The 13,642-nt window shown below is 47.0% G+C and overlaps 1 protein-coding gene across 3 annotated transcripts in view; it reads left to right on the top strand.

The window, feature by feature from the left end:
• sns (sticks and stones) overlaps window positions 1–13,642 on the top strand; it is a 62,596-nt gene that overhangs the window by 1,046 nt on the left and 47,908 nt on the right. For all 3 annotated transcript variants that reach the window (XM_036813914.3, XM_036813912.3, XM_036813913.3), the window contains exon 2: window positions 13,189–13,539. In XM_036813914.3, the coding sequence (XP_036669809.2) occupies window positions 13,189–13,539 (351 nt within the window). The remainder of the gene's footprint in view (window positions 1–13,188; window positions 13,540–13,642) is intronic.

Consider the following 13,642-nt stretch of genomic DNA (forward strand, 5'->3'; position numbering starts at 1 on the left):
GAAAATGGGAGTTGCAAACTGGGAGCTCTGGGCTCTGAGCTGGCAACCGGTACTTGTGTGTCATGCACTTGCGGTCTTATCTGGCTTCCGCCCCTCAATCCCCGAGCAGCTTTGGGCCCCCGCCCCCCCATGCCAAACAAAAAACAGACAACCAAACAATCGAATATAATTTACAAAATATTGTGTCGACGCCCACAGTTTGGCTTTGGGTTTTTGGTTCGCTTGGGGAGCAGGTTTGCTGCCTTTTCTCATGACATTTGTGGGCGTGTGTGGAGCTTGAAGTCGGAATGGAAGCGGATTTACAGAGAACGCCCATCATTAAAAGCCTAATAAACTGGGGATAGCAAAGGGAAGACCCAGACCAATTAGTTGCAGAGCACCTGGCCAGGCCGAGCCACGCCCCCTGGGAAACGAGGGAAAAATCAGTCACGAACGGGAGTCGGAATCGAAATCAAAATCAGAATCAGAATCAGAATCAGATTCAGAGTCGGAAGTCGGAAGTCTATCTAGATGTAGGCTTCTGGGCAGATATGACTACGTACAGCGCTGTGTGGCAAAAGGAAAAGCATGTATTTGTCAGCACAAAATAATCAAGGATCATAATATGTCAACAAACAGACAGGCCAGGCTGAGGCGACCAAAAAAACAAGCACAAGGACACACGAACGCAGGAAAGTTGCGTCTGTCTGTCAGCTGTGCATGTGTGAGTGGCGGATGGGGGTGTGTGGGTGAGTCCGTGTCCGTGTGGGGACACAGAACAGCACAGAAATGTATGCCACCAGAGCAGAGCAACTGAAGCAGAAGCAGCAGGAGCTGGAAAAGTGTAGGACAAACACGCCGTAATAGATATACGGCGAGCATGTGTTGGTGCAGCTAGAAAAGCGGGAAAACCGGGGAAAAGCTGGGGTGGAAAAAGGGTCTGGGAGTGCGGAAAAGTCGTCGCGACTTGTCGTTTTTGTCTCTGACAGTTGGCAAATGTAGTGAAGTGCATTGACAATAGCACGACCCAAGTACAGCTTGACCAGAGCGCCATCAATGGTGGCTGTGGGTGGAGCAGGCGCAGGAGCAGGCGGAGGAGGCGGTGGCCGCCACTTGAGGGGCTGCGCTTCCTTCTGCTTGTGCTCCTGCTCAAAGGCCAGAGTGTTAAGCACACTGGGCACGGGTTCGAGCACATAGATTATCTCGGCTGCTATCTCCAGGAAGCATCGCCACTGCAGCTGACTTGTGTGCGGCTGTCATTTTCGAGCTGGTTCAAAGTTAATTGCGCTGCCCTCTCCAAAAAAAAGGCGAATCTCTGCCGAGATTGCGGACGCAAGTGTGGGCAGCTGGGCGAAAGAAACTGGAAAACGCCCATGTTTGGCCCAGACTCGGCTACTCGGCTACTTGGCTTAACGAGCCACGGGCCACCACAGTCCGAAGTCCGCAGATTTTTCGCCCCAGCAGCACCTTGAGTCCGCTAACCAGTTCAATATTGACTCAGGTCGCCCACACGCCCCTAAAAAACCACCGACTGAAGCCAGGGTCCCAGCGTGGGCTAAGATAACTTACGTAATTGTAAATCAAAAGCGGTCTCCCCCTCCCTCGTTTCCAGATAATCCCAGCGCAGCAAAAAATATCATCGAAATTGGTCTACAATCTTAAACGAAATTGAAAGTGTTGGGGGACAAAAATATCAGAGCTTATATCTGGTCATTAATTTAGAGCTAGAAGTAGACTTGAGGTTTGCGGACATGTCAACAATGACTGAGATTGCGTTTACTTTGATTTCCCCATGTTACCCGTTTACTTAGAATTGTTTATTTCATGTATGTGCTATTACCAATATGGCTGAAATATGTCAATGGTCTGGATATTTGAAACTGTTTTGTTTTTGAGATTGCATTTACTTTGATTTCTCTATGTTAACCATTTACTAAGAACTATTTATTTCATATACCTATCAGTACTAATATAGCTTAACATATGTTTATGATATTGACATTTGAAATTGTTTTATTTTTTTAGAAACTATTAAACCGAATTTAGAGATATTATTGTTATAGGATATTTAAAAACATATTTTAATAACAGTTTATAATTTAAAGGAAAGCACTAAATATTGCAATAGTATTATAAAGTATCACTATTATTTCTGTGAGCATAAGCTTTATTTCATGCATTTCAAATGAAAAACAGTATTTTTATTTTTATCTTTGCCAGGCTTATCCCAGATATAAGCGGGATTAGTGAAATGGCAAAACAGTAGTTTTTAAAAAGCGAGAAATTCGATACTATTTTCCTTCTGCTCGGTGTGTGTTTGTCCTCGGCCGGATAAATTTATCCCAGACCGAAATAGACATTGCATTGGCCATGTTCAGACCGCTTGTTGACAGAAAGATGAGACTAAATTAAAGCGCACACACATGTGAGGGAGTGCAGGCATAAATCGACAGCATGTGGCAAGGTAAAAGGTTGGAGTGCGGGAGCTGTGGATGTCAAATGAAAACAATCGCAGAAGGCCTGCCTCTTGAAGTCGCCACCGAGAGCGAACTCCCGCTGCGCCGCAAATCGTGGCATGTGGTAATTGCCCCGGGTCTCGGATACATGTGTAGGGATATCTATCTGTAATGGCTCTACCTAGCCGCGATTTATGGGCCTTCAACGCATGTGAAGATGCGAAGATGCGACCCCTTGCCATGGTTCACCGAATTTCGATGGAGTTTCGGCTAAGCGAAAATTGGATTTTGTACATAGGTTTAAAGAACAGGGACGAGCGCCAGCGCGCTTTTCTGGTTTTGGCAGATTGAGAATGAATTTCAATTAGTAGGATACCCATATATGTGCGCACAAAGGGGGGTTGGGAAGCTGCGGCAGGATATTAGCAATGTGCAGCCTGGCGTGCTTCCTACGCAGAATATTCCCACCGAAGGATGCGGCGGATGGATGGCATAGATGATTGCTCCACCCGGCGAACCACTCCGCTCCCATCGCCTCTACAGTCGATGACTGACTTTGATGGGTTTGCTCGATATTGATGCGAATTGATTTGGTTAGTCAGCTGTCGGACAGCCGGATGGCCACCGCCTCCACTCCTCCACTCACCCTCTCCTCTGCCCCACAAACAGACAGTTGAATGAATAAATAAAAACGGCAAATCAAGCAAGATGCCAAATGAGGCTCGTCATAGACAGGAAAATGAGGTTGCAGACTGGGTCCTCCAAATGGAATACATTTAATGGCCCTCAGCTAGCTCGACTCTGGGCTCTAGGCACTCGGCTCTCGGCTCGGTGGAGTAATTGAAAAACCATCTGAAGGTGAGCCCAGGGCGCCAGACACTAGATGGCTTCATCATCCAGCCGAACCGCTCGCTGCTAATTTAAATTTATGAATTTTTGGAAAACATCTCAATGCGGGCGCTTTTCAGGCGGCGCAGGCGGCTTCCTTCCACGCACTTTCACTTTTCTTGAGTATTTAATCAAGTGTGAATAATTGCATCATTCTGCTCAAAGGGAGTCGATATCCTTTGTGTTTGTGCGCCGGCAGATACGAGCCCCCAGCCAAGTTGGGTGTGTGAGTGTGGGTGGAAGGACCTGATATCGATATGTGGGCCAAGAAACCACACACCCGCACATACAACACACACTGCCAAGGAACCACTTTCCCTCAGACGGCAGTGAAATCAAATTCAAAAAAGGCCGGCAGAGTTTTCACTTTATTGTGGTGGCAACTCGCATATTTCAACCTGCTGCTGAAATTGCGAATTGAAAAATGAATATTTTATCAGCTGGGGCGATTGTTTATGGATACACCTCTGTGGCCTTCAGTCTTTCGCCTAATTGAGGTGGCAGCTGCTGCGCAACTGGAAGTGCAACATCCACGGCCTCCAAGTTCAGCATCTGCCTAATTTCGCTCATTTTCGAGACGCGTGTCTAACCGGTTGCCATTAGCTCGTGACGTCTTTAAGTCCAGATCCAGCAGCTCGAATCGACAGCTGCAAGTGCCACAAGCTGCAGTCCCATCAGAAGTTATGGCTTTCGGGCAACATTCCCACCGCCGCAGGCTGCAAGCCTCTGAATGTACTGCTATGAATGTTTTAGATTCATATAATACCTTTAACCAATAGTTTCGCCCTATAATATACGTTTAAACAGCTTAAAAAGATAGAACAAGATGTTATTTTTATTAGTAAAGGGCAGACCAATATTGAAAACACTAGTTTCTGTTCGGTGTCAAATAGATAGCTCAATATATAGCTATCTATTTGACATCGAACAGAAACTAGTGTTTTTAATATTGGCAGAATTAATACCGAAACATATAGCACATCAAATCAAAGAACTTTTCAATAATATATGTTTTATATTAAATTTGATTACCCATTTTATTCTCCTGAAAATACTAGACCAAAGGATCTTCAATCTTAAATTTAAATAAAGCTGGATACTCATTTTAAGAATGTTATGATATCTCACGAATCAAAAGATAAAGGCCGTATGGGCCTGATCTGATTTTCCTCGGAAGGCTCCACGGTATCGTGCAATCCAAATAATTAGTTTCTGTTTTGTTATAAATACATAGCTATTATAATGTGGTTTAATTAATACCGAAAACATACAATGTAACAAATCAAAACAAAGATGAGTACTTTGTAATATATTCATTTTGACAACCTATCTCATTCTTTTGAAAATTCTAGAACAGCCTTAAATTTAAATCAGGCTGGATTCTCATTTCATGAATGCTATGATATCTCACGAATCAAGTGATTAAGGCCATGTGGGCCTGATCTGATTTTCCACGGCCGGCTCCCCGACTTCATCTGCAGCGTGTGAACTTCTGGTGGTCGTCCATGTCCAATGCACGCTTCAGTAATCCTCCCAGAGTCACCTTTGCACACACCTCTGGTTCGGTTCGGTTTGGCCTGGTGTGGATGCGAGATGGGCGTCCAGTTGGCCGGTTGACGTGTGGTTCCGCTCCGGCGACTTTTCCTTCTCTGTCTCTCTTTGGCGCGCCGGGAAATCTGTGACGCGGCATTTGGCCGCTGCTGGGAAAACTTTAACTTTAACTTTAACTTTAACGACTTCACTTGGTTTAATTGCGACAGGGGAAAATTCGTTTTCCTTTGCAACAATTTCGCTGGGAAGCGCAGGGTTCTCCTGCGCTCCTCCGCCTCCTTGGAAATATCGGGTTTCATGCGCAGACATGCTTCATTGGACCCCGAAGCCCCTGATCACCGGGGCTTTGTCATTCGATTGCGCAAACATTATTCCACGAGCAAGAAAGCATTTGCATTCCTCATCCCCTCGGCCGGTAATTCGAGTGTTTTGCCTAACCCCAGCATACCAGCAGCCCCAGAAGGCAGAGGCATTGTTGTGCCAACAGGGCGGCTGTGTTGCTGTCTTGGCCAAACAATGCCCAACGCCAGTGCGAATGCAAATGGAGGTGCATGTGCCGATGCGATTGCGAATAGCAGTGAGAGCAGGAGCAGGAGCAGGAGTGCGAGTGCGACACACGCGTCCGCAGTTCAAACGGCAATTAAGCCAAACAATAAGCCGGCAAACACTCGGCTGCCAATGTGGATGAAGATCCCGATCCAGGCAGCCACTGGCAGTCCGTGTCTCAGCTTCTAATTTGCCCGCTCATGTCTGCCCAGCCGAAGTCCTCCGCCGCTTCACCCTGCACCACTTAGCCACTCATCGCATCCCACCATTCAATACCATCCCATACAATACCATCCCAACCCCGTGCACCGCAGAACAAAGGAGGAGTATTCCACCCGAAATCGGGAAGTGCAAATTCCCTTCGACTGCCTCTATATACCCAAAGTATGTCTGCAAAGGTGGAGACTGCATACCCAGATATTCTGACCCTAAGATAACTGAACTGATATAAATTTAATACAACAAAAAACATATGTGAGTAAATAGATTAGTCATATTGTTTTTAACTAAAATAACAAACCACGTTTATTTTAGTCTTTTTTGTTAGCTTAAACAAACTGCAACATTTCGTATTGTATTGATTATTTTGTTATTGGTATTTTAAAGGTTGACATGCTTTCACTAAAAAGTTAATTAGCTGTTTTTCTGCGTGTTTAAGTTGTTGACGTTTTCTAGTTATTTGGTAAAAACTGGGAAAATAATTGGTATTTTATTTTGCTTTGTGTCCAAAATTTATCCATAAAATGCTTACTCAAATTTAAAGGAAAGACTTTTTGCTGGTAAATCAAAACCTTTTTTTCAGGCAATGGCAATCCTTACATGCTCTGCTTGAACTAAAGTCGAAATATCCGAGTCGAACTGCATTTTAAAGTTGAATTGCGCCGACTTTGCATTTATTTCTGCCCATAACTTCTGGGACTTGTCTGCAGAGGGGCTGCGATGGCTCTCCAGGAATAGTTTTGCCCTCGGTAATGAAGCAACTGTCGCATACTCGATTCTCAGGCTCCGACTTCAAAAATATCAAAGGGGGAAAAAATGTGCAGAGGGGGGAGAGGGGCTTACCATAGTTGAAGAAAATATATGAATATTCGAGAATGAAATTTGCTTCCGAGAATGCTGCCGAGTTCGGAGCAGGTTGGGGGTACGGGGACATTCTTCTTGAGTGGCCATTGGCTCCCGGAGATAACATTCGAGGGGCGTGGTGGCGGGGTGGTGGCACCACTGTCGCACCACGCACCACTTTCACTCGGTCCGGAAATTTGCTGCATCAGCGTATAGGAATTTTTGGTTTATGTCCGCACAGGCACACACACGGACAGCACTCTCCAGGAGCAGGATATTCCGTAGGTTTGACCCACCTCAAGGCTGGAAAGAGCCACACCACACCACACACACCGCCTTGTATTAGCCATGTGAGTTTATTTGGGCAACGGATATTTCGGTCTGGCCGAAATGTGTTGCTGTGTCTGTTCGGGGCTTTCAAATATGAAATTTATTCAAGTCACTCTGGTTTAATGTTTGGAAATGGACAGCAAATAACTTTGCAAGCGTTTACAATGGCAACTGGGGAATTGTCTCGGCCAGGTCCCTAATTCGCCTCAGTTTCATAACGATGCTGGCCATGATGATGATGGTCATTTCCCTGGCAAAATGTTCCCAATTACCACCCCCCAACACGCACGCATTATTGGAAAAGGAATCCTTTTTCGGTTCGCCTTCTATTTTCACTTCAATTTCGATTCTTACCGAAATGATTTTTTAAAGATAATATTACGAAAAACCCATCAAAGTAAAGGAAAATCCCGAAAGCCTCCGCCCCCAGCCAGCACTTCCAATTATCCGTTTTCCAATATCTAACCCACTTGGGTCCGCCGCCCAGGAGACATTGGCGCATAAATTGATTGGATGATGTCGCTTTTTATGTCGTTTGTGCCCCCGCAACCCCCCGAAAAGGAGAAAAACCTACCCACCGACAGCGTGGTTGCTATTGGCTTCTTGTGATTTTGCGAATTCCATAAGTTGATGCGATGCGTAGCATGTGTTATAAATAAATCAAGCGTACTGGGTGGCAATCTCTTAGAGTCTGCCATTTTTCCTCTGGTGTGTGTTTTTTATGCTGGCTCTCGAGTTGTCGTTTAATTCAAATGGTGCTTGGAACTGATTGGGAAACTCCACGTTCCCTGGATACCAGCCACTTAGGGGCAAGGATGTGCTGCGCAGCCAGTGAAGTGCAGCGGTATGTGCTTTGCATCCATGTCGCAATTGCTGGGAGGTCAACCCGAAAACAATGGGTTAAAAGTTCCCACCGGCGGCGAACCGCAAGTCAAGAGGGCGAAAGACTTGGAGCCGAGATCCCCCCGCTCCGTCGCTTAATTGGGGCTACTCACCTACGCAACAGCAATTGCGTGTGTTTGGGCCTGGGAATCGGCCAACAATTAGGGCCCAGAGCAACGACCAACAACTGAGCCGGCAACAGGTTACCCCTGCCCCTCCTCCGATCCGATCCTAATGCTGACCAACCACTTGACGCTGCAACAGAACCACCACCAACACTCACCACACTTCACTCGTCAACAACTTTTGCAGCTTCGCAGTTCTCACAGCATTTCAATTGCAGCAGTGGCCAAAAATCCAAGCAAAAGTTCGCACTTGTCATGGCGCAATTTCCCCACCAACAACCACCCACCACCCACCGCCCACCACCAAAAAAGTAATCAACCAATTCGCTGGGAAAACCCCAGTGTTGAATACTTTCTGGCTGTCGGTCAGATGTCAGGAGTGGCAGGGAAACAGAATGAATGGGTTACAAATATGGGTTAGTTGCTATATATTTCATCATTTGTCCCGTTTGGGTTTAGTATATTCAGGGTTTTTTACCGCTGGCCGCTGTTGGTTTTACGGCTCTGGGAAATATATTTATTGCATCTGCCTAATGTACAGAACATTAGATTGGTGCTTACGCAATATATTCAAAGTTTTTATCAGCAAACATGTATTTTTGAACGATAATTTCATGACGTTCGTATGGTTTTATTTAGAAGTATTTCGATTTATAGTTGTAATGTATTTTTACTGCTCTTAAATTTGATTTCAATCATTTTCATTGGGCGCTTACGAAACCCTTAACACTCTGCAGACCAATTTGAGCATCTTAATTTCCAACTTTTGGTTACTTTTATGTTTGGATCCTTTTGTTATAAAGTTTTCCCTTTCCCAATTAAAATAATATTGATAACCAGTGCTGGTTACCGAAATCTAGAAGACATTTTCTACGCTTCGCCAATCCCAGTTGCCACAAAATCCATGCCGCAAGGACCGGTTAAATTATTTTCCAACTTAATTACAGTTTTACAGTCACTCTGCAATTTAATGCGCTTCTATAAATGCGAATTTGTTGCACTATTAACAAGAATTTACTCTCTACGCAAGCTGCAAATTATCTAGTACTTGTTTTTTTCTGCGCTGCGGGTCCGCGAACTTGGTCCTGCGGCAGGCCTGGAGGTCCTGGAGGTCCTGGGAGTCCTTGGGTCGGCAGGTGGCGCGAGTGGAGTAGAGTTGCCATGCCGACCAGCAGGTGGCGCCAGGGCCTCTTACTCGGTTTTAATAACGCTCGCCTTGATGAAGTTAATAATGTTGCTGGGTGATTACCATTTACGGCGCTTGTTGTTGCCCCTGCCGCCGTTGCCGTGGCTGCCACTCCTGCCACTCCTGCTCCTCCAGGACCTGCCGCATTGTTAATGGAGATGTAGTTGGAGCTGGAGTTTGGGGCCGGGGAGCGGCCTCCCGCGGTGCGGCAAAGTGTTGCCAGTAATTGCAATTTGTTGCCCCTGCCGCAGCAATCTAAGTTGGATTCTCATTAGAATCGCCGGACAGATCTGCGCTCCGCTGCCCAAAGTGTCTGCCCAGACCTTCAGCGCTCCCTAATCGAAGTCCTGTCAATCGAAGACAGGAACACACAGAACCGCAATAAAGCGGAGCGCTTGCGACTTGCAAATTCAATTAGTTAATCCCCAAATGGTGGATGTCGGCGATAAGGAGGCTAAGGAGGAGCACGTAGCCACTGCAGGATGACTTGGCATGTGGCATGCGTCATGCTCTGTGCACCATGCCCCATGCAGCATTCACCACCCGACTATTGTTATATCGTATTTGAGCAAACGCTGCCAACTGCAGCACCCCGAAAATCGTTATAAAACATTCGCCTCCGACTTTGACAGCTTGTATTCCCTGCCATGCAAATGCCAGGCACGTTGCTGACAAGGGGGCGTGGCAGCCAGCCAGGCCCGGAGCCCAAGCCAAAAAGGATGCGCCGGCGAAAGGTGCCACGGATGTTCGATTGATGGTGGCAGCTCCCAGCTCCCAGCTACCGTTTTCTAGTTTCCAGCTCCGAGCTGGAGTCGCCGGAGCGGATGTGCTACGACAATATGCTGAAGCAGCGCTAATTTTTTCTTATTTTTCTGGCAGCTTACGTGCGGCCACGCCCACCGAAAAAGTAGGAGGCTCCCTGAGTACACCAAGAAAAAGCCATGACGCAATATACCTTTATTATTGTTATTTTAGCACATCAAGTCAAAAGTTAAATGGCCTTACACAAGAGTAGGGAAGTAGGCATTGTTAAGAAAATGTTTAAATAGGTAATGTTTGATTTGATACAACATATGTCCTTTATTTAGTTACATAATATTGTACATAATATTTATGGAAAGTCCTCAAACATGTACATAGTAATAAGAAATATTCTGTATGTCTAGTATTTGTTCTTTTAGTTGCTTTGGAATTGTTGGTATTCTAGAATGCCCTTAAACATTTTAAAAGAACTAGTATAGAGTTATACTGGGCGGGACTATGACATAGACTACTGGGCTATCAGTTCTGAAGAAACAATGAACCATACTAAATAGTCGAAAACATAAAATATCTAATGCCAAATTTAACTGTACAGTTCTAAGCTATCGGGTTTTTATATATGATGCCAAAAAAAGGAATGTTATTGCTATGCTATCCAAGCAGAGTAAATGATCTGCAGGACTACTCTTGTGAAATGTAAAATATAGATTTAAATGGAACATAAAGAATTCCTAGATTTTCCTCCGTGCACCATAACCATAAAGCAAAGTTAAAGCTGCGTGTGTGTGAGCGGAAATAATAATCGTCAAATTAATACGCGTCGGGAATTTCGCAAGGCCCCAAAACGCTGCTTGGCAACCCTGGAGGCCTTCGACCGACCCGACAAATCCCGAATACGTGCGAGCATTTAAAGCAAAAACAAATAAAACTTAAGTGCTGCATGTGTGAAAGTGTTCCTTCGGAGGTTGGGGGTTCTGGGAATCGGAGGCGGCCCACTCAGGTGTCCCGCCAGCCCATGGTTAATCCGATCCCCGGCTGCTTAATCAGCTCCGGCTGCTTGGCCAAGATAACAGAGTGAAACGAATCTGGAAATCTGGGGCAGCAGGAGGACGGAAGACTTGGGCCACGGACACACATACATCACTCTGCCCGAAAAGCGGTCGGGGCCATCAAATTTCAGTCATAACAATAACACTGATAGTCCCCCGCTCGTAAAATAAGACCCGGCCAACCCTTTTTTGGGGATCTGGCCGGGATTTGTTGCTGTCCTCATGTGTCTCTCTGGCCGGGGATGTGGATGTGGATGCGTTGTTGTTTCAGCCCCAGCTTGGAAAACAATCAAGAGAACGCGACACTAAAAACCACGCACGTTTTGGCCCTCATCCCCGGGCGGAGACACAGAAATTCGACAATGGCACTTGACGTTCCTGGGAGTCGAAGGGTGGACGAGGAGGGGTCATATTCGGTGGAGGGCAGGTCAAAAGGCGACGCCTAAAGCATTTAAATCCTTTTCGCACTTTCGGCTGTCAGTCTTCCTCTTGCTCCAGCAACGCCAGCTTGTTGCATGTGAATTTCCATTTCGACTATTTCCGGGGACCACACTGCGTATGACGTATGGAATGAAGAGGATTTCGGCGAGAATGGCACTGGGGATGGGGCGTCACGCTTAATTTTTGGCCTCGTCGTTTTTAGTGGGGCATAAGGCCGTAAAATAGGAATTTGCTTTATTAAAATTTTTCGCTTGAAAAATATGAGACAACGCCGAGCGATGAAAACAGCGAGAATTCGCACACAGCCAGGCGGGGGAGCCAAGGACTTTCGCCTCCAGAACGAGGTAAAAATGTACTCAACTATGAACTTTCCAAGCCCCACATGTGTGTGTGTGTATGTGGTGTGTGCGTGCGGGGAAATAGGCAAAAATTTGCGACAGGCCGAAGGTTACGTTGATCCTTGTCTGCTGGGGCTGCTCCTGGCACACTGGCATCCTGGCAAGGGTTCGGTTTTTGGGAGCTAGCTCTCGTCTGGGTCTGACAGATGCCCCCTCCTGTAACAACGAAATTTATATAAATTGCCCGTAATGCTGCTGGCTGTTCGACAACGACAACAACAACAACATCGACCCAGGGGCGGGGGATGGGTAAATTGTTGTTGATTCCCGGCTTGTTCCTTCCACATTCCTTGCCAAACAAATTATGTACGAAAAGGGAAAATAATGAAATCGTAAAGAGTTTGGCAACGAATGAGTTCCTAACCCGGCTGCTCTGTGATATTTTTCTTATTTAAAATTCATTTCTGTCCTACAGTGCCATCCCACCCCCACCCCATCGCATCCCATTTTAACCAGCCCCATCCCCCTGCAGACATGATGCGTATGCAAATTGCTGGCCATATTAATCATTGCCAGTTGGTAGCGCCAGAGCTAAGTTTTATTTTATTTCCACTTTTTCCCTCAGCGAGAAAGTGCCGGCGGGGAAAGGGAGAGTGGCGTGCCCAGATTTAAAACTGCATTTCGTTGCTTATAAATAAACAGAGCCCGGGCGGGCACAAGAAATAGTCTCTGCTGGAAAATTTATGAAAGCGCGAATAAAATGCTCGTTTCACGGGACGCCAGTGGGCGGGGTGGAAAAGCTTTTTTGGGGGGTTTTAGGACACTAAAAACAAGTGCAGCTGCAACTGCCTCGACTGACGACCGTCGCGTTAAATGCTTTTGTTGATTTTAGATGCGCGACTGCCTCGGGAAAAGCCATGCCACCGCCCCCGCTCCCCTTTTTCCACCGCCAACTCGCACAATTTAATAGTTTCGGCGGCAAGAAATGAACTCCACAACTGCAGCAGTCTGCAATGTGTCTTGGCAAACAGACACGGACAGGGGACCACGGACAGCGGACAACGGACAGAGGACGACGGACTGAGGACCACGGACTGCGGACTACGGACTACGGATACGGACCACACCCACAATTGGCTTTTGTGGCACGGCAAACGCGCTTTTTCGTTTTGGGTCCGGGAAATGTGTTTGTTTTTCATTAAAAAAGAACCGAACGCAGGGGCTCTGGCCAAGTTTTTGCCCAGTTCTTTTTTAAGGCAGCTGGAAACGGTCAAAGTTCGGCGCGGAGCCCGGGGCTCCGGCGGGAAGAGCTTTGCGGAATGTCCTGTTTTATTGCGGTCGGGATTCGCTTTGACTGGGCTTTGGACTTGGGGCTCCGGACTCAGGACTCCGGGCCATGGGCCATGAGCTCTGGGATCGCGGACTTTGAGTAAACACATATTTCATAATTCATCATACGGCGCTGTCATTGAAAGTCACGTTTTTAATAGGGGACCCAGCGGACGCACAGACCGGAGACAACAAATGGCCGCGAGGACAATTAATTAAGTGCATTGCTAATGAATCACCCTCCCTCTTTTTGCTCCCTTTCAGCTGTCATCGTCATCCTGGCCAGCGCCCCCGCCCCCAGCCACGCCCAGCAGCAGAAGTTCCGGACCACGCCGCACGACCTGCAGGTCCTGGAAGGAGCCGAGGCCATGATGCGCTGCGAGGTGGCCAACGTGGCCGGCGCCGTCCAGTGGACCAAGGACGGGTTCGCGCTGGGCTTCTCGGCGGTGATCCCCGGCTACCCGCGCTACTCCGTGCTGGGCGACCGCAAGCAGGGCATCTACAACCTGCGCATCTCGAACGCCTCGATCAACGACGACGCCGACTACCAGTGCCAGGTGGGTCCGGCGCGGCTCAACAGTGCGATCCGGGCCAACGCCAAGCTGACCGTCATATGTGAGTAGCCAGTCCATATAATATAACTAATAGCGAACTTCCAAAACTCGAACTATCAGCTGGGATCAGAAAGATACGGGTTCTGGTGACTTAGAGTTACTTA

The sequence above is a fragment of the Drosophila suzukii genome, chromosome 2R (genome assembly GCF_043229965.1).
Source record: "Drosophila suzukii chromosome 2R, CBGP_Dsuzu_IsoJpt1.0, whole genome shotgun sequence".
Classification (NCBI taxonomy): domain Eukaryota; kingdom Metazoa; phylum Arthropoda; class Insecta; order Diptera; family Drosophilidae; genus Drosophila; species Drosophila suzukii.